This window comes from Nicotiana tabacum, chromosome 24, assembly GCF_000715075.1.
Source record: "Nicotiana tabacum cultivar K326 chromosome 24, ASM71507v2, whole genome shotgun sequence".
Lineage (NCBI taxonomy): Eukaryota > Viridiplantae > Streptophyta > Magnoliopsida > Solanales > Solanaceae > Nicotiana > Nicotiana tabacum.
Genome location: NC_134103.1, coordinates 27,684,038 through 27,706,091, shown reverse-complemented (window position 1 = coordinate 27,706,091; position 22,054 = coordinate 27,684,038). Strand labels below are relative to the sequence as shown.

Here is a 22,054-nt window from a genome sequence, read left to right as displayed (position 1 = left end):
TCTTGAAATCCTGTGTTTCAGCCCATTTAGAGAAATAATCAGTCATAAACAAAATAAACTGAGCCTTACCTAGTGCCGATGGGAGGGGGACAACGATGACCATTCCCCATTTCATAAAAGGCCATGGATATAGGACCGAGTGGAGTAGTTCCCTGGGTTGATGAATCATGGGCACATGCCTTTGGTATTTGTCGTATTTTCTAACGAATTCCCTTGCATCCTTCTCCATATCGGTCCAATAATATCCTGCTCGGATTAATTTATGGACTAACGAATTGGCACCTGAATGATTTCCACAAGTGCCCTCGTGAATTTCACGTAGGATGTAATCGGTATCTCTCAGTCCCAAACATATTGCCAAAGGTCCCTCGAACATCCTCCTAAATAGCGTTCCATCTTCGGACAAGGTGAATCGTGCTGCCTTTGCACGGAGAGCCCTCGATTCCTTTGGATTTGATGGAAGCTTCTCGTTCTCAAAGTACTCTATCTATTTGTTTCTCCAATACCAGGTTAAACTTGTGGAGTTTATCTCGGTGTGATCTTCTTCGATTACCGATCTCATGAGTTGTACGACAGTCCCCGGGTTGAGTTCGTCATCTTCGACCGTTGATTTGGTAGCGTCAGAATCATCGGGGACCATGAAGGATCGAGGGATCCCGTAATCATCAACTTCGTAAGTCTCCTACTTTTCTAGTTGGGTCGAGGCTGGCATTTGTGATTGCTATTTGGTATCCCATTTTTCCTTCGAGTTAGATCCCATTGTCAATAAGAGTGATGATATCAGAACCACTTTATCGATGACAAACATTTCCTTTGCGGCTGGTTGCTCTCCATAGATTGTTTTGATTCCCTCCGATGTCGAGAATTGTAGAACCTGGTGAAGGGTCGAGGGTACTGATTTCATGTTGTGCATCCATGGCCTCCCGAACAGGGCATTGTATCTCATGTCGCCTTCGATCACGTGGAACTTCATTTCTTGAATGGTCCCGACCACGTTAACTGGTAGAATTATCTTGCCCTTAGTAGTTTCACATGCCATATTTAATCCGTTTAGTACCAGGGTTGCGGGTACGACCTGGTCCTGCAGACTGAGTTGCTCTACGACCCTCGATCGAATGATGTTGACCGAGCTACCTAGATCAATTAAAACATGCTTAACTTGAGTTTTATTCATAAGTACAGATATTACCAGTGCATCGTTATTGGGCTGCATGATTCCTTCCACGTCTTCAACACTAAAGGATAAGGTTTATTTAGTTATGTAGTCCTGAGTTCGAGATCGCTTCTCTCTTATGATCGACATCTTAGTGCGTTTAAGCACCGGCCCCTGTGGGGCATCGATTCCTCCGATGATCATGTGGATGATGTGTTGTGGCTCTTCTTGTTCGTTTTGTCTACTGATTTCTTTGTTTTTGAAATGGTTCTTGGCTCGGTCACTTAAAAACTCTCAAAGGTGCCCTTTATTGAATAACCGAGCTATCTCATCTCTCAACTGCCTGCAATCTTCCGTTCTGTGGCCGTGAGTGCCATGATACTTGCACGTTTGATTGGGGTTTCTCTCGGCTGGATCGGACTGCAGAGGTCGAGGCCATTTAGTATCTTTGATGTATCCCATAGCCGATACGATGGCGTATGCGTCAATACTGAAGTTATATTCGGATAACTGTGGTGCTTCCTTAGGTCCGGTGTGCCTATTGAACCTACTCTTGTTCATCAGCCCTCGAGACCCTTGGCCTCGATCACTTTTTCTTTTGCCTTGTACGGGGTTGCGTCCCTGCTTGCCACCCCTACGATCTTCGTTATACGACCGGTATCAGTCCCTGTTTGACCTTGGTTCTCAGTCGGTGTCCCTTTTAATAACGAACCCAGAACCCAACTGGTCATCTTCGATTCTAATCTTTGATTGATATCGATTGCGTATATCAGCCCAGGTAACAGCCAGGTACTCGATCAAGTTTTGCTTCAGTCATTGCGAAGCCATCGAGCTTCATTCGTTTAGTCCTTGGGTGAAAGCTTGAATGGCCCAATCGTCTGTGACTGGTGGTAGATCCATTCGTTCCATTTGGAAACGAGATACAAACTCTCTTAGCATTTCATTATCTTTTTACCTTACCTTAAAAAGATCCGACTTTCTGGTTTCGACCTTTATGGCTCTAACATGTGCTTTTACGAAAGAATCTGCAAGGATAGCAAAAGAATCGATAGAGTTAGGCGGTAAATTATGATATCATATCATTGCTCCTTTTGGCAGGGTTTCACCGAACATTTTTAATAATGCAGATTCGATCTCGTCATCTTCTAGATCGTTCCCTTTGATGGCACATATGTAAGAGGTGACATGTTCATTGGGGTTGGTCGTTCCATTGTATTTAGGAATTTTGTGCTGCGGAACTTCTTGGGGATCGGTTTTGGATTTGCGCTCGGGGGGAAATGCTTTTGTACTAATTTTTTTGGAATCCAAGCCCTTCAATATTGGTGGTGCCCCCGGGATCTGATCAACCCTGGAGTTATAAGTTTTCACCTTTTGGTCATTTGCTTTAATCCTCCTTTCTCCTGACTCTATTCGTTTTGTCAGTTCCTCGAGCATCTTAATAATTTCGGGATTAGTCCCCGATTCTTGTTCATTCGACCTTACTACAGCTGGCCCCATTTTTTGGGTGACTTCTTGGGGTGGACCGGGCACGAGCTTGTTCGGTGCCTGGGTTTGGCTCTGAAACTGAGGTATGGCTACTTGTTGAGCTTGCAATATTTCGAAAATCATACGCAGGTTGATCCCGTCTTCTCCAGCATTTTGTGTATTTCTAGTTGCAGATCGAGTTCCACCATGAATGCTATTTTCTGAGTCGGAACATTGGTTCGCCTCAATGGCCAGTTGTGAATTAACGTCAATTGGATCTACGGCTCGAGTTCCAACGGGGTCGACGAGTGGCCTTTTATCCCCCGACGTCAGGTTGTTATTCTCATCTTGAAGGCCAGCTTCGTTATCGATAGGTAGGACCATTAATTGAGAGTTCGTCGTTTTTAACCTGAAATCAAAGGCACTTCCAAGAGCAAGTGTAAAGTAGTGTATTTCACATAGATTCCTACCAAATAACCACTATTATCCTTAGCCCCACGGCGGGCGCCAAACTGTTTACCCGAAAAATGGATAGAGTTGAATTTATACGCAGTTCTAAGGATACGCGGTATAAATTGGTACGAATTGGGAAAGATACATGAATGTGTACTGAAATTAGTTATAAAAGAGATGAATGCAAATCAGATGAACCAGTTAGCCTAAGTCTTCAAATTTAATCACCTCCAAATTGGGTGAAGAACGATTGATAGAAGAAACAATATGACCAAAAATACCAAAACCAAAGAGAAATAGTATTAGCATTGTTCTCTGTATATATTAGGATGAATGTGTGTATGAATCAATGTCCTATTACAAATGATAACCACTCTTCATATAGGGAGGGAATCCCATTTTAGGTATAATTAAATACATAGTGAGGATCCCATGATAGATTAATTAATCAGTTTTTCCTTGATTTACGCCGAGATTCTCTCCTCATATGCGGCTATAACGACTCTTTTGTCCCTTGGCTCGATCTCAATCTTGGCCGGTCTCGGTATTGGTCGGTCTCTGGATCTCGAGCTCGACATTGATCGGTCTCTGGATCTCGAGCTCGATAATGACTCGAGCTCGACATTGATCGTTCTCTGGATCTCAAGCCCAATATTGACTCGAGCTCGACATTGATCGGTCTCTGGATCTCGAGCCCGATATTGACTCGAGTTCGGTATTGATCGGTCTCTGGGTCTCGAACTCGATAACCCAACTTCACATCACAGCTTGATATTATAATGACGAACCTAAGTCCATCATGCTCCAATCTTGATTAATCATAAGAAGGGCAAACTCGATTTTGACCCCATATATATATATATATATTGTGTCTAGAATAAATTTCGAGGCAGGCAATCCAAGTGAATAAAGTAGAACTCCAATTTCTTAACATCTGTTTCATTGTGTTGTCCTTTAGGTATAACTAAAATCATGTTTGTCGAGAAAAAGGTTATCTAAATCATTTCTTTAGTATCTGATTGAACTGAAAAATCGATGAAATGCGGTTCCTCTTTTGACTTGTGGGTGCCTAAGGAATAAGTTATTTCATCTCTGTGTTTCAAGTTCATCCAAATAACGATTTCATTCAACCAATTATCCACATGTAAAAGATAAAAATAAAACTGGAGGATCAAGTTAGTATGGAGATATCATATTATAATGCTGACATTACTATAAGTAAACAAAAGTACACATTATGAACAGAAGAAGTTGGAAAATACGTGAATTTATGACCAGTTAAGATAAAATTACGATTCTCTTGATCAGGCCCAACTATGCATTCTAAGAGGTTTAGCGGTCATTGCAAATATAATCTGGTTTACAAGTTTGGAGTCGAATCCCATAGGAAATTAACCTATTAATCACAACTATTAGTTTTGCAAGAATTCAAGTAATTAACCTTCAGAAATATTAAATATCGATTTGAGTGTTTACTAACTAAGAGAAGAATAATTAAAATGCAGTAATTTATATCTAACAGTGCAAATGCTGTAGATAAGATTGGAAGAGTCTAGGGTTATGATTTCCCCTATTGTCGGAATCCTCCCCGCTACGTTTCCTATAAATTCGCCTAAGTATTCTCTACCGATCGTGAGTACTTTAGATGTCGTAATTCTCTTTCGAACAACTACCACAATTTACTAGACGTATGTTACGATCCAAAATCCCTACTTGTCATGATTGCGCCTAACACCCCGGCTAGACAAGCCGAAACATGATAACGAAGGCAAACAGAATGATGAAATTTATAGAAATACCATAAAGTCTGAGGTCTCAATACAATATAACTGCTAATACCAAGTAAATCCCTAAAAGCTGGCAAAATACAGAGTCATGAGCTTCTACAGCAGAATACAAGTCTAAAACCGAACAATTAATAAATACACTTTCTCAACTGTAACAACAGTATAAAAGGAAAAAGACAAGTCAAACTACGATCAAAGATGCAGCTCTATCTCGCCTCTAGCAGATAGTCTAACACGCAAGCCTATTGCTGATAACTGGTCCCCACATCTGGATCTGCACAATTAAGTGCAGAGTGTAGTATGAGTACAACCAATCCAATGTATTCAATAAGTATCGTAAATAAACACGGCTAGGTAGGAGAAACACGAATTATCAAATGATGCTAGCTATCACCTGTGTTGTTTCATCTTTTAAACCAATACAGAACAATATTTGAGTCAATCATAAGGTTCAGTAAGAAAACATATATGTGTGTATGTGTACAGTTTTTCAAATACCCTGCTCAGTCAACATCTTGCCATATAGAGATGATGTGCAGATAAATTAGATAAATCATCAAGGAAATTGTAAGTAAAGATGAAATGCAAAATCCAAACAAAACACTGGCCAGATTTACTCAACTTTTTCATATCCGTACCAAACCACTGATCAGTTCCTCAATAACCGCGTATACACTATCAAGAGAGAAATATGAGAGGATGACCAAGGGGATGAATCCGTATCCACGCGTTGCACGGACAACTCACGTGATGCATGGACAACTCATGTGATAATAACATCAATATCTGAATCTGCACGGACAACGCACGTGCTAACAAATACGATTCGCCCGGCATGGTCACAGGCACAAAATACAATCCGCCCGGCGTGATCACAAACACCTAGTCTAATCATATCATACAGGAGAAAATAAATAAGTATACATGTATAAAGTGAGTGAATAACAAATCTCATGATCATGTGCCGGTATAAACGACATGATAAAGTGTAGACATGTGCAAGTATACTATCATATCTTAAACTGGTAATTTCATCAAAGATAACATTTATCAGGTCATTCAGGGATTAAGCTCATATGTAGCCTCAAACATGATTCAAATAGTTCACAACAATATCACAAATGTGTGAAGCATCATATTTTAAGGTTTAACATTCAAATTCTAGGCTTATAAGAGCTTGAGCACAACCTGAACATGAATAAATAATCCTGGTGTCCGCACATGGGTTCAACCTCACGCATGTGCGCACCCAATAGAATGTAGCTATCACAATAATTCAGGCAACTAGTGCCTTAAAAAAGTTTAGATAAGATACTTACCTTAAGCAAATCAAATCGCTCCGCTAGCAAGCCCTTCCCATACGTATCAATCTCCGGAAGGCTCAAATCTAGCCAAAAACTGAGTTTAGATAAAATACTTACCCTAATGGGTCCAAACCCTCGATTTTGAAATTAAATATCTGCTGCCCAAAGGTTCCTCTTCGCGATAGCAGAAAGTCACTCGCGATCGCGAAGAACAAAAGAATGTTGCACTAAAATGACCTTCGCGAATGCGGAACTCCAGCCGCAAACACGATGCACTGAAACTCGAAGTTGCGCGATCGCATACTCCCTCTCGCAATCGTGAAGAACAAACGTGTGGGCTTCCAGGCCTCCCCCTTCTTTCTTCGCGAACGTGGTACCACTCATGCATTCGCATAGTGCTACTAACCAAAGCTCCGCGATCGCGGACCATCTCTCGCGAATGCATATAACATTTTCACCCGTCACGTGGTCAATATCCGGTCAACTTTAGAACCATCAAAACACCATTTCGAAGTCATTTACACATAAGTCAATATCCGGTCAACTCTTTCAACTTAGGCTTCCAACCTTGGGACTAAGTGTGGCAATTCGTTCCGAAATATTCCAGAACCAAACCAACCATCCTAGAAAGTCATATAACACAAACGAACATAGAATAAGCAATAAATGGGGGAACAGAGCTACAATACTCAAAACGATCGGCCGAGTCGTTACAACGTAATCCTCCGAACTACGCTAGCTGATACTAGTTTACCGCTCACTATGATCGCACTAAGGTTTCATTACTCCTAATTCTACCATTAAACCTTTCGTATTGATGTCTCATTTATGTTAGGAGTGATGTTGTTCAACAACTACCTAAATGTATATCCTTTTCCAAGAAATACACACTAAATATGCATAGTCAATTGAGAGTTATTCAATCAACCATAATGAAGACGTAGTTGAACAAGTAGAGAAAAATCAAAGGCAAAATTATATTAAACGCAGTAGAAGATCATCCTTCAATAGTTTCCCTCAAACCCTAGATGGGAGAGTTTAGGTACTCATAATTATATAAACAATAATCATAATATTCAAAAGCATTAAACTACATATTAAGGAAGAACGGAGAGAAAAAACTCTTGTGATTCGTTGCTTCCAAGTGTTCCCGTAGCCTTTTTGCTTCTCCAATATTGTCTAACCCCTAAAAAATAGGTTTAGAACCCCTTTTATGCATGTTGGGGGCGTGTAGAGTCGAAACTATCAAGTCCTAGCCGAATTAGGACGAAATCCGCCCTTGGACGTCCTGCTTTGGGCCTGGCGCGAACCTAGCCACCAAATTTTTTTCACTTTTGTGCTCTCCTGCCCTTGGCGTTTTGGTTGGTGTCATGCGTGAACCTGGGCACCGAAGTTATACTTCCTCCAAATTCTTCCATTTTTTCTTCAATTTGCATGCAAGCTTTCCAAATCACTTCCAATTGACTCCTACACATATAAATGTCATTATTAAACTCGAGTCACAAATATTCACACCAATGTTAACAAGATCGAGGCATAATGCACTGAAAATTACATAAAAAAACAAAGATTTTTAGCCAAACATATCCCTCAATACAACTTAACTCCGATCAAACGTGTACTGGCTCCAGCATGAAAGTTCCATCTATGGGAATCAGAACCTCTTCATCTCTCGTGTTCTTGTTAATTTACTAAATGATGCTAAAATATAAACGTTTTTAGGAGTTTACAGTTTTGGGTGATACATTGTGAGAGATAGATGACAATTGTTCTTTTAACATGCACTGCAGGCATATATTATGTAGTTTTCGCAGTCTTTATAGAAAAGGAAATTCTTTAAGCTTCTGTCCTCAAGTAAAGTACGTAACATATATATATTCTCACTTTAATTCCTTTTTGAACTTTATGAATAAGTCAAATTGCAAAGGTGCACTGACTAAATGTATTTCAGTTGCAGTTATTAATCATATCATAAATACTTTTTTCATATAGATTCGCCATGATAAAGACATTTCGTTTAAATTGCAACGCTGCTTTTTTCAGGTTTGTTTACCTATAGTGTTCTCAGGATATTGGACATCTTATGTGGTTTTCCAGTGAGATTTAGTTGATTTTCCGGCCATAATTATTTTCTGAAAAACCATCCATATATAAGTTGAGTCACTTTATAGCGACAAAATAATTTAGTAACATTTGTAGAAAAAATTATAAATTCAGTTATCATTTGAGAAATTAAGTCTAGGGTGCATTTTCTCTAAAATGTGCAGAAAGTAATAGCTGAATTTTAGGATTTCTATTGTTTTGTCATAGCCCGGAGTGGCTTCAAGGTAGGAGTTTTTGTAATTTATGTTAACCTGCTACAACATGTTTTCAGCAGCTTTTTAAGTCTTTTACTTAGCTTTCGTTTGGACATAAAATTTGGAATCTTTTTTTTCAAACAAAATTTAAAAATATTGTTTGTTTATGGAAGTTGATTACCTTTTGAAAAAAATTCGAAGGAAAAATTTCAAAGTTCCAAAAATTGGTTTGGAGCAGTTTTTGGGTCAAAATTTTTCTTCCATACACAAAACTTTAATTTTTTTCAAGTAAAATGCATGTCCAAATACAATTTCAATTTCCAAAAATTATTTATCAAACACAACTTCAAATACTCTTTTTTTTTCAAGTTTCAAATGCCAGCATTTGTTTCTTCATGTATTTAACCGAGTTTAATCAACGAGAAAGATCATAAGCTTGCAGTCTAATTTCTTTTGCTTAGCTTCTGTTTTCCTAATTAACATCATCTGATTCTGCATTAATTTCTGTTGAAGACAAATTTGTTTTAATGACATGCAGCAATTTTTATATTTTATGTGGCTCGAGGGCAGAGGTGGAGCCAAGAATTTCTTAAGACAAATACAAAGTTACCACCGTACCCGTAATCTAAACTCTAGCTAGCTCCATCCCTGCTTGGAGAGCGCGAGGGAGGAATCATGGCTATAGGATGTTAGATTAGAAAAGGACATTATATAAATATACAAAGATTAGTGCTTTAATCAGCCTCTTTGAAGTTTACAAATCAAGAAGTGAGGAAGAATGAGTACATATATAGATATTTCTTTCAATCAAAAATTGATAAAGGTACGTATTTTATTCTATACAGAGACAATGATTCCAGTAAACTCTGCTCAAAACATATGTTTGCTTAGATAGAGATAGCTCTGTGTTTCTCAATTTTTTTCTTCAGTCCATCCTTATCTGCTCCCACTACCTTGTCAACAACTTTCCCCTTTTTAATCAGCACAAATGTTGGCATTGCTTGAACCCCATATTCCTCAGCTACTTTCTGTTTTCAATTCATCCAAGATTTTAGAAATTAATATCCATATATGTATCAAAAGAGTAGGGAAAAAAGAAAAGGATTGTAAAGGTAAGAACATAAGATCATACATCCAATTCATCAACATCAATCTTGACAAATTCAACATCTGTATATTTAGCAGCAAAGTCATTGATAACTGGTTCCATGTTTTTGCAAGGACCACACCATGTTGCTGTGAAGTCAATAACAACCTAGCAGCAATAGAGCAAAATACAAAATAAGTTAAACTTTTATACACTAGCAGTGCAAGTATAATTTTTATACTATTGAGTCATTTAAAAAAATAATTAGAGGTTAAAGTCAACAAAAAATGAGACTAGTAATCTAGTGAATAAGGCAAATTACATACTACAACAGGTTAAAGTGCGTAAAACTTTTACACAGTCTGTATATTTAAGTTAAATCCATCCTTATGCAATGTTTCTAAAATTGTTACCAGTTTGTTTGTATCTTTCAAAGCATCAAAATGGAGCTTCCATTTTGTTGAAGAGTGGAAAGCAATGACTTGAGATCTCTTGAGTTGTGGCATTGTTGTTGGCATATTATTAGCTTCAGGCCAAGTTGTTGGAATAGTTGTTGAGTAGTTAGCACCCATTTTGTTTCTGGATTGAAATTTTTGCTCTTGAAATTTTGGTTTCTGAAAGGTCTTCTTTGGTTTTGATGTTGGAGCTTAGAGTTTTGCAGGGATCCTTTTTATAATGGTTTCTGATTCAAACTTTTCTCTTTTCAAATGTAAAATCATCTCAAAATTAGTACAGAATATGTTCCTTCATTATGTCGACCAGTCCAATATACAAAGAAAGATTTGATGCTATATTGCTTTTGTTTTTAGTATTGGTGCTTAACTCCAATGTTTCTAATGCTGGACCAATATAATTACCGCTCTATGCTAATGAGTTTAACTTTTATACACTAACAATATAAACAAATATCTCAATTGTTACGTCACCTTAAAGATAACTATAGGATATTGTCCATTATAAGAGAAATTAGTAACATGAAAAATAAGGCAAACAATCTACTACTACAAATTAAATTAATGATAGTATAAAAATTCTTTATGATGTCGCGCTATTAGTGTATATAAGTTAATTTCTGTTCTAATATGATTCGTTCTGTTTCCTTCCTGGAACTAAATAACAACAATAACATACCTAATGTAATTCTACGAGTAAGGTTTGGAGAGGGTAGTGAGTACGCAACCTTATCCCTACCTTGTGCAGGTAGAGAGACTGTTTCCAATAGACCCTCGACTCAAAGCAAGCATGCCTAATCATAACAGTATAGAGAAAGACATGCATTCGTTAAAAAGTCAAAGAAGCATTAGCAACAACAAAATAATAGAAAACCAAAAGAACAACAACATCAGATAGTAATAGGAATCTAAGAATAAATAAGGTATTTATTACTTAGGTTGTTATTAACTTCACAACTACAACTATTGTACTTTATTAGCATATCTTCAGATGGGGTTTCTATGCCTCGATCTATTTCAAAATAATAGGAACCAATACTTCAAGAGAACATTGTTTCTATCAACAACACCGTGATAGTAGCAAACATGTTGTTGTATGTGAAAGAAAGAAAAGTAGACAAAACAAAAGAAAGAAAAATTAAAAAGAGATGAACTTATGATGTAAGCGCGTACATCGACATTCTTATGATGTATGCGCTTACAACGGCATTCTTATGATGTATTCGCTTACATCAATATTCCTATGATGTAAGCGCTTACGTCGGCAAGACATTCAAATGCCTATAAAAGGGGTATGCATTTTCATTTGCATATCATCCCTTAACTTTTTCTTTCTCTCTTCAATTAATAAAGAGCTATTCTTTGTGTGGCCCTAGAGTAGGCAAAATTATCGAACCACGTAAATCTTGTCTTGTCTTGTGTAATTTATTGCTTTTTTCTATCAAATAGTTTTCCCTTTTATTAGCTTGACACGTTTTCTAATAACTGGTATCAGAGCACAGACAGTGTAATTCTTGTAGAAAAGTACGGTACTAGTGTAGGTACTATTCACAAGAATAGTACAACACTATTGATCATCGTTACTATTCACGTGCACTATTCATATAAATATTTTTGTGAAAAATGAAATCGGAAGAAGGGAAGGTTAAGATTGAAAAGTTCAATGGCAAAGATTTTGGATTCTCGAAAATACAAATAGAGGATTATTTGTACTAGAAAAAATTACACTTACCTCTGACCGAGGTAAAACCAGAGAATATGGTCAAAGCGGATTGGGATCTATTAGATCGCCAAGCTCTTGGTGTGATTCGTTTGACGCTAACACGAAATGTGGCGTTTAACATCATTAACGAGAAGACCATTATAGGCCTGAGGAAGGCATTATCAAATATATACGAGAAGCCATCTGCTTCAAATAAAGTCTATTTGATGCGTCAATTGTTCAACTTAAAGATGACAGGAGGTGGATATGTTACGGAACATATCAATGAGTTTAATGTAATATTAACTCAGTTGAGTCCTGTTAATATAACATTCGATGACAAAGTCAGGGCATTGATTCTATTATCATCTCTACCGGAGAGTTGGTCTGCAACAGTAACTGCAGTTAGCAGTTTATCGGGAAGTACCAAACTCAAATTGGATAATATTAGAGACTTGGTTCTAAGCAAAGATATTTGCCGGCGAGAATCAAGTGATTTTCCAGGATCTGCTTTGAATATGAAAAGCAGTGGGAGAGGCAACCAAAGAGGACAAAGTCATGGTCATGACAGATCAAAGTCAAGGAGAAGAGGGCAATCCAAAAATTGCAAAGACATTACGTGTTGGAATTGCGATAAGAAGGGTCACTACAGTAGTCAGTGTAGAGAGCCAAAGAATAAGAAGAACAATCAATACAAGGATGATAATTCAGCAAAGGCAATTGCTGAACAAGTCGGTGATGCACTAATTTGTTGTGTAGACAATCCAATCAAATCTTGGATTCTGGACTGAGGTACATCTTTTCACTCTACATCATGCAAAGAATTATTGCATAATTATATTGCTGGAAAATTTGGGAAAGTTTATCTAGTAGTCGGCGAACCTCTGGACATTGTCGAGAGAGGTAAAGTTCATATAAAGACTTCACAAGGCACGCTATGAAAATTGCAAAATGTCAGACATGTTCCTGGCCTCAAGAAAAATCTGATATCGATGGGTCCAATTGATAGTGAAGGATATACAACAACATTCGGTAACAGATCGTGGAAGATAACCAAAGGAAATTTGGTTGTGGCACGAGGCTTCAAGAAGGGAACATTGTATGCAACTGCAATACATAGAGATACTATAGCAATAGTTGATCATGGTCGTGATACAACATTGTGGCACCGGAGGCTCGGGCATATGAGTGAGAAGAGAATGAAGTTGTTGGCATCCAAAGAAAAGTTGCCAAACCTAAAGCATATTGAATTAGGTTTGTGCGAAGATTGCATTTACGGGAAACAAAAGAGAGTTAGTTTCTCAAAGGTGGGAAGGACGCCAAAGAAAGAGAAGCTCGAACTAGTGCATACAGATATGTGGGGACCAACACATGTAACTTCTCTGGGAGGTTCACGCTATTATGTCACCTTCATTGATAATTCCACAAGAAAGGTATGAGTTTATTTTCTGAAAAATAAATCTGATGCATTTGTTACCTTTAAAGATGGAAAGCTGAAGTTGAAAATCAGACAAGTCTAAAGTTAAAATGTCTGAAGTCTGACAATGTAGGAGAGTATGATAGTCAAGAGTTTAAAGCATTCTGCTCTGAGAATGGTATCAGAATGATCAAGACAGTTCTTGGAACACCGGAACAAAATGGCGTTGATGAGAGGATGAACATAACCTTGAATGAACGAGCCAGAACTATGAGAATATATTCTGGATTGCCGAAGTATTTTTGGGTTGAGGCTGTTAACACGGCAGCTTACCTCATAAACAGGGGACCCTCTGTACCGCTGAATTTTGAAATTTCGGAGGAGGTATGGACAGGAAAGGAGGTAACTCTCTCACATTTGAAAATTTTTAGTTGTACTACTTATGTGCATGTAAACTCTAATGATAGAGATAAGCTTTATCCTAAAGCCAAGAAATATTTCTTTATTGGCTATGGTGATGGTAATTTTGGTTATCGATTTTGGGACGATCAGAATAGAAAGTTCCTAAGACACATGAATGTCACATTCAATGAAAATATGACGTACAAAGACTTCTTGAAGTAGAATCAACCAGAACCAGCAGACAGATATCTGAAACAGTTGAGTTAGAAGAAATATCATAAAATGAAGTGGATATAGAGACTACAACTGGATATGAAATTGAAGATGCCGAACCAGAAGCCAAATCTGGATCAGAATGAGAACAAGAACTAGAGATAAAATCAGATGGAGAACCAGATCTGGAATCAGAACTTGAATCAAATTCGGGATCAGTTAATCCTGAACCTACATTAAGGAGATCTAAAAGAGTCACGAATGCTCCAGATAGGTTAACTCTCTATCTCTCCACTATTTACTTCTGACTGATGCTGGAGAACCAGAGCATTTTGTTGAAGCAATGCAAATGATAAGCTCTGATAAGTGGAAGCTAGCCATGAAATAAGAGATAAATTCTCTTCAAAAGAATAAAACATGAATACTTACAGAGTTACCAAAAGGAAAGAAGGCATTGCAAAACAAGTGGGTATACAGAGTCAAGGAAGAGTATGATGGTAAGAAGAGATGCAAAGTACGGATAGTAGTAAAAGGCTTTCAGCAGAAGGAAGGGATTGACTACACCGAGATCTTCTCTCTTGTAGTCAAATTAACTACTATCAGGTTGGTGCTAAGTATCGTAGCTACAGAAAATTTGCATTTGGAGCAGCTTGATGTTAAAACTGCTTTCTTGAATGGTGACCTTGATGAAGACATCTACATGAAGCAACCTGAAGGTTTTCAAGTTTTTGGTAAAGAAAACCTTTTGTGTAAGTTGCAGAAGAGTTTTTATAGTTTGAAACAAGCACCCTGACAATGGTACAAGATATTTGATGGATTCATGCAGAATAATGGTTTCACACGAAGTGAGATGGACCATTGTTGTTATATCAAAATTTTTGATAAATCCTATATCATTTTACTGTTGTACGTTGATGATATGCTAATTGCAGGATCTAGCATAAATGAGATCAACAGGGTTAAGCAACAACTGGCGGATGAGTTTGAAATGAAAGACTTAGGACCAGCTAAGCAAATGCTTGGGATGAGGATTAGCAGAAACAGGTCTGAAGGAACCTTAAAATTGTCTCAATAAAAGTACATACATAAGGTACTAAGCAGGTTCAGTCTTCATGATGCAAAGACCAGAAGCACTCCACTCGGAAGATATCTTAATCTGTCGAAGGACCAATCACCTAAGACAGATGAAGAAAGGAAGTACATGTCTAAAGTTCCATATACTTCAGCAGTAGAAAGTTTGATGTATGATATGATTTGCACTAGACCTGACATAGCCCATGCAGTTGGAGTTGTCAGTAGATACATGTTAAATCCAGGAAAGGAGAATTGGGAAGGAGTAAAATGGATATTGCGATATCTCAAAGGCACCTCAAGTATGACACTTTGTTTTTAAAGGAGCAATATTATCTTACAAGGTTTTGTTGATGCAAATTTAGGCACGATCTCGATAGTCGAAAAAGTATCACATGCTACGTGTTCACCTTGGGTGGTACTGTTGTTAGCTGGATGTCTAGACAACAGAAAAGTGTTGCTCTATCTACAACTGAAGCAGAGTACATGGCAATCTCATAAGCTGGAAAAGAGATGATTTGGCTCAAGAATTTTCTTAAAGAGCAGGATAATTGTGAGCTTTTCAGCAATAGCCAGAGTGCAATTCATCTTGCCAAGAATCCAGTATTTCATGCAAGATCGAAGCATATCCAGTTGAAGAAACGTTTTCCCTGCAGAAGATACCAGGATCAAAGAACCCATCAGACATGTTGACCAAAGTTGTCGGTGTTGACAAACTGAGGTTGTGCACTGCCTCAGTTAGCCTTCAAGACTAATAGCATGAAGGTGCCACAAGAGAATAGCAATTTTTTTTTTTAATTTCTTTCTTGTTGTAACATAGGTTTGAGGGGGAGATTGATAGTAGCAAACATGTTGTTGTATGTGAAAGAAAGAAAAATAGACAAAACAAAAGAAAAAAAATCAAAAAGAGATTAACTTATGATGTAAGCGTTTATATCGGCATTCTTATAATGTATGCGCTTACATCGGCATTCTTATGATGTATGCGCTTACATCAGAATTCCTATGATGTAAGCGCTTACGTCGGCAGGGCATTCAAATGCCTATAAAAGGGGTATGCATTTTTATTTGCATATCATCCCTCAACTTCTTCTTTCTCTTTTCAATTAATAAAGAGTTATTCTTCGTGTGGCCGTGGAGTAGGCAAAATTGCCGAATCACGTAAATCTTGTCTTGTCTTGTGCAATTTATTGCTTTTCTCTTTCAAATATTTTTTACTTCTATTAGCCTGACACGTTTCCCAACACACCAATACTTCAAGAGAACACTGTTTATTAGCATCTTCATCTAGTAATTTTATGGTCTAGTTAAACAATAGGAAGCAATACTTGAAGTCTTGAAGCTAAGAAAACATTTTCTTGGTTTAGCAACTGCAGTAGGATTTTCAGAACATTGATGCTGTTGATAGAAACAATATGTTCTCTTCAAGTATTGGTTCCTATTACTTCGAAATAGGAATAAAATTACCAAATGAAGAGGAAAGCTGGATAGCATTTCATACAAGAAAATGACAGATTCTATTTCTATTAATTCATTGGATATGAAACCTTATTCTCCTGTTGAAAGGAACAGCTAGCTAACCAATCTGGCTGATACCAAATTATTAGCTAAAATGGTATAACTTAATTTCTGCCAATGAAGAGTAAAAACCTACCACCACATGATTCAATACTTAAAATCACCGATTGAAATAGCTAAAAGTTATGGAAATTGAGATTGACTTAGATAATTAAACTTCATCGATGGTGCTTCTCATGGGCGGATCTAGGATTTAAACTTAATGAGTTTTATATTCTATGGTCCGTATAAAAATTTATTATGTTCAATTATACCCCGTAAATATTAGATACATCCGCTCCTGGTGCCCATCTGATGCAATCAAACACAAGCTAGGAATTATTGAAGACCCGAATAAATAAAAGACTCTTAGTTTTAACGGTCTAAAGTTTTAGATCAAATCGCTTCATACGGTTCAAGATATATATTTTTATGGTAGTTAGAAGTTAAGGATTTGAGTCTCACTTGCAGCGACTGAAAACATATATTTTCATAAATGAGAAAAAGAATTCAAAAGAATAATATTATATGAGAAATGAATTCAATGGGCAGGTGGGGAGCTATAATATTAGTTACAGATTCGGATATGAACTCAATAACTTTTTCTTAAACCATGTATTTGTACTGTAAAATCTGTTAAATGTGTATAAATATCTAATTGAAAAAAGTAGCTAAATCGCGTTATGAGTTTGGTGTCAATTTCAAACAATATATAAACTTCAAATCTTGACTCCACGCCTGTCGGTGGCTAGTTAGTTCTCTTGTTAAGATATGTAATTGTCCTTGTGCACAAACACAAGCCAAATGGAAACTTACTTCAAATGATGTTAGCATATGTCATTTTTCCCACAAGAGCATTTTGCAATGACAATGGTGTGCCGTTCATTTACAACTCAATATGCGCATTGTCGAAGAATAAATTTTGTCAAGAGATTCCAAGTGAATAAAAGCGAAGTGCTACTTTCTTAATTAACATCTGTTTCATTGTGGTCCTTTTCGTACAAATAAAATTTTCGTGGTGAAAAATGTTTTAGAAAACGAAAAGTATAACGTTTCTTTAGTATTTGTTTGGGCAAAACTTGATGAAATGTGGTCCCTATTTTTCTTCTATTTGTTTGGATGCCAAGGAATAATCCTTTCATCTCTGTCGTTTCAAGTTCATCCAAACTAAAACTTCAAAATATGATTGTTGGAACTTCAGAAGAATGAGAATAAGGCGTGATAATGGTGGCAGGTGATAATCATAATTTCTAAGTAACCAAACACAAAATAAGTTTTAGGTACGTATAAGTAGAAGCAAGAAAACAATATAGTGGAAAATAACTTACCTAAGTGATGAAAGTACAAGAGGGGGTGAATTGTAGCAAATTTTAAAACTTAGTTGACTAAGAGAAGAATTAGTCCACTAAACTTCACATAGTAAACAATCGCAACAGAATTAAATTGCGCAAACAAAAATTAAAGGAGGCACAATAGTTTTTATACTGGTTCAGTACTGGTGTGGTACCTACGTCCAGTACCCTTGGGTCACAAGGGTTCTCTTAGATCTACAATAAATTTTACAACAGTGATGGTTTTAGTACGTTCACCACCAACGATATACAACAACAATGTTTCTTTCTAGTATTGACACAACTCTTGTTTTATTTTCTAACTCTTCCTATCTTTTGCGACACTTGTAAACTCAAGAATACAGTGTTTGTACTAAGAACTAGAAAGGTGTAGAAACAGTTGTGAAGTTGCGTGGTCTTCTTTGCCCTTCTACTTCTTCTTTTATATTGCTCGATGAGTCTTCTGATTTCTTTTTTCTGGGATCGCACAGCAGCAATGATTGGAGGTTCCTTGTGAGACATAGATTTCTAAGAGTGAGACCCAAGGGTAGTATGAATCTAGCTTAGGAAGTGTGGCCAGATTCATTCTTAGTTTGAAGATTTGGTTCCTCCAATTATCCTTGTTTAGAGCTTCCGCAGATTGCCCTTTGATTTGCTCTCTATCCTTGATTGGCTCTCCTTCTTTTCTTGCACGCTGGAGAATCTTTAGCATGTCTGATTGATTGATTTTCCTTCTTTATTCTTTGATTGATTGATTCTCTTTCCGTTTGATGCAGAGTTCGAAATACATAGCCGTTGGCTTCCTCTGATTTCCTCATAGGATTTTCTTTCCTTTCATTCATCAATGCCCTTGCGAATCTGCACAAAGTGAGATGTCATTAGTCAAGGCTCTTTTGATTATTGATCATTATTAAAATTCTACACATAACAAGTGAGAAAGAAAAATAACAAAGTGGAAAATACCTAAGATTTTTATTTGGCTTCTCACTTGATCAATATCTAGCACTCGCATTAGGCTTGTGAAGAAGCAAGCTTATTACTGTCCCGAGCGACAGCTGCTAGGTTTCCCCATCTCTTATAATATTCCCCTGATTTTCGGCACGTACTGTATAAGGCAAAAACTCATCCCATGTATGGTTTGAATGCCGAGCCCCACCCCAACAGTAAATATATGTTGTACAAAGGCGGACGCACACTTTAGATTGAGGGGTTGCTGCCACACGAAAACTTCAGCAAAAACTCCATGTATACTTGTAAATGCCTTCAAAAAATAGTCAGATATCAGCATAGACTCTTGTACTAATTTTATACTAATTTATATTGAATATCATGGTGCCCACGAACGTCGAATTTTGGCTCCGCTTATGAGGATGTAAAAGTTACTTCCCTGTTTGATGTAAAATATGTGAAATAACTAAACACCTAAAAATGATCATAATTATCACGAATCTTAGATTGTAATGCATAAAAATTGTGACGGAGAAGCTAGAGATAAAAAGCTGGATGCTACCACAGTAAATCATTTGCGGCTGAATTACAATTGCCGTTCATTATCTACCACTAGCTCAACTTTTCTTATTCTTCTGTTTTCCTTTCAATATCCACCATGAAAGAAACATCTTGTTTTCATGGAAAATCCTTTGTTCTTATTTTTTCTTGAAAAAGAATCCTTTTTTTTTCCATTTCTGGTATCACTCATTTTATTTCTTTTGTCCAATTTATATGGTCATTATTCTTTATTAAAAGATGTCTCAGGATGTTTGATATCATTCTAATTTTTTGCATATTTCATGACTTTAAAGAATTTAAATTATTAAAACTTTGATGTATGGTTTTCTCTATCTTAGTAATTGTTTACCCGTAAAACGGTACAGTTGAATTTATACGTGGTTTCTAAATAAGTGAATTAATTTGATCCTGAAATAATACAATAATTGAAGAAATGTATAATACTTAGCCTTGAAATATAGATGAAAACAACAGAGATGACAATTTCTGGAACAGTGTTTTCGGGCACAGCGATGATGAGATCAAAAAGAAAGAAAGTAAAATTGTATTAAGCTTTGTATAGAATAGAGTGTAGGTTTAGCCAGAAAATTCGTGTCCTTTACAATGATAACTGGGCTCACTATTTATAGTTATGTCTAGGGAAGGAAGTCCTAGGATCATGTCCTCCTTTAATGTCAATTATGAGGGTCATTGATGAAGACGTAACGGTGAACATAAATGCCAAATTCTCCGTAACGGACCGTCACTCTTAATGCTGCAGAATATTCCCTATTAAATGTTACCGGATGTAGAGTATTTAATACACCTTTATGAACGTTATCCTTTCCGGTGACAAGAGGAATGGCTGCGTTCGGTCTTCGGTCATTCCTGTCTTGGGTTCCATGTGTCCTCTCTTTAGACGTCCACGTGTCATATCATATTTCACCATATACAGATAGTCCCCCTGCTTTCCGGTGACATAACTTTGTGTTACTGGAAAGTTGGTAGAAACACCTTTTTGGCGGGAATTATTATAACTCCCTCTAAAAGTTTCTAATAGTTGATTAGACGTACGCCTCTCCGTATTTAATATCCCGAATATGCGTCATCCCATGATTCAGTACAACTTTTACCGATTATCCAGGTAATCATAGCCATGAATTTAGCCGCCAAAATTTTACTCATACGGCACATTCTTTTCCTTTGCATTTCATAATTTCTCGAGCTCCTAATTTGCATCTTTGTTTTTCATTCTTTCTCTAGTTATCTTCAAACACAAAACTTTTTCCTTCCTCTAAGCGTGCTGGTTCTACAAAGAACAAAACCAAGGACATTGTTCCTCCAACGGTGGGTTTCATCATCCTAATAAAACTCAGTGTCACGACCTAATTCCATTATAGGTCGTGATGGCGCCCAACACCATTTGTCAGACAAGCCAACACTAATCAAACTAATGGTTCCCGTTTAAATAAATTTACTAAGTGGATAATATTTTCTCATTTGTTAAAAAGATTTAGAAATTAGCAAAGGTGACATAATTAAATAGAAACAACAAGTACTAATCGTAATCATGTAAACAAATCTAAAATTATAAGTCTACTAGTGTGTGTGCCAAGACCTGGTGTCACAAGTATGTGGGCTACTAGCAGAATATACAAAAGAATACTAGTCTATTGTCTCAAGAAAATAGACAGAAATATAAATCCCAAATAGAGACTCTGGCTGCTGCTGAACGGCTTGGAAGGGAAGCTCATCGTGTAGTCTCGACCTAGAAGTCAAACGTGCGCGCCAGACTGGTATCCAGATGCACCTGCCTCGGATCCTGCACATCAAGTGCAGAAGTGCAGCGTGAGTACGTAAACAATATGTACCCAGTAAGTATCTCGCCTAACCTCGAAGAAGTAGTGACGAGGGGTCGACTCCAACACTTACTAGGGCCAATGACATGATAATATGAAATTCTAATTAAGCATGATATACAACAATAAGACTCAGAACAAGAAATCATTGAACAAGTGTTCACCATATTTAAGAGCTTTAATCACTTCCTTCCTTTAAAACATGTGATCACACAAACAATGAATTTATACCAATTATGAAAGGAACCTCCAGTTCCATTATCACACACGAATACCGCCGAGGACGTTTAGCCCGATCCAACATAAATATAACTTGTGCACTGCCGAGGGTCGGACGACGCGAACCATAGATGCATCTATTACCCCACTCGCGGATCACACATGCGACGCGGTCAAATATAAATTTATCAATAAAATCATAACCCTTTATCTATTACCCTGCTCGCGGATCATATATGCGACGCGGTCAAATATAAATTTATCAATAAAATCATAACCCTTTCTTGATTCTTTTCAAAATAAAGACAATTCGACTTGAAGCTTTTAAATCCTTAAAATTGATACAGTTAACAATTCTAACCAATTAACGGTGTCCCCAAGTATGGTGTAAACATAAAACTACCCGGACATATACAGGAATAGTAGCTACGTACGGACTCTCGTCACTTCGTGCGTACGTAGCCCCTACAAATAACAACACATATTAATTAAGTTCACCTATGGGGTAAATTCCCTCTTACAAGGTTAGAAAAGAGACTTACCTCGTCTCAAAGCCTACTTCCCGGTTCAAGAATGCGCTCACACCCTCAAGTCAGTGCCGAATCAATCCAAACTAATCAAATAAAATACAAACTAATCAATACGTGCTCAAGAGTTTGTATTCCAACTATTAAAGATGTTACCCAACCCAAAATGCAATATTCTAAAAATTTACCCCTGGGCCCACATGCCCGAATTCCGAAAATATTTGAAGAAAGTTGTTACTCATAACCTTAGAAACATAAATATATGATTTTC

At 37.1% G+C, this 22,054-nt stretch overlaps 1 protein-coding gene across 1 annotated transcript; it reads right to left on the bottom strand.

Moving 5' to 3' along the window:
* Positions 1 to 9,147: 9,147 nt before the first annotated feature.
* On the bottom strand, positions 9,148 to 10,205 carry LOC107759604 (thioredoxin H2). The gene is made up of 3 exons (XM_016577579.2): positions 9,959 to 10,205; positions 9,591 to 9,713; positions 9,148 to 9,486 (listed from the first exon to the last, which is right to left on the bottom strand). The coding sequence occupies exons 1-3, from the start codon at positions 10,115 to 10,117 to the stop codon at positions 9,346 to 9,348; spliced, it is 423 nt and encodes a 140-aa protein (XP_016433065.1). The 5' UTR covers positions 10,118 to 10,205; the 3' UTR covers positions 9,148 to 9,345.
* Positions 10,206 to 22,054: the final 11,849 nt, after the last annotated feature.

Excerpts from the sequence above, each read along its gene's own strand:
- LOC107759604 (XM_016577579.2), bottom strand. The coding sequence starts at position 10,117 with ATGGGTGCTAACTACTCAACAACTATTCCAACAACTTGGCCTGAAGCT. Across the intron at positions 9,714-9,958 it reads TGAAAGATACAAACAAACTG|GTTGTTATTGACTTCACAGC; the intron begins GTAACAATTTTA and ends TATTGCTGCTAG. Across the intron at positions 9,487-9,590 it reads TTGATGTTGATGAATTGGAT|AAAGTAGCTGAGGAATATGG; the intron begins GTATGATCTTAT and ends AATTGAAAACAG.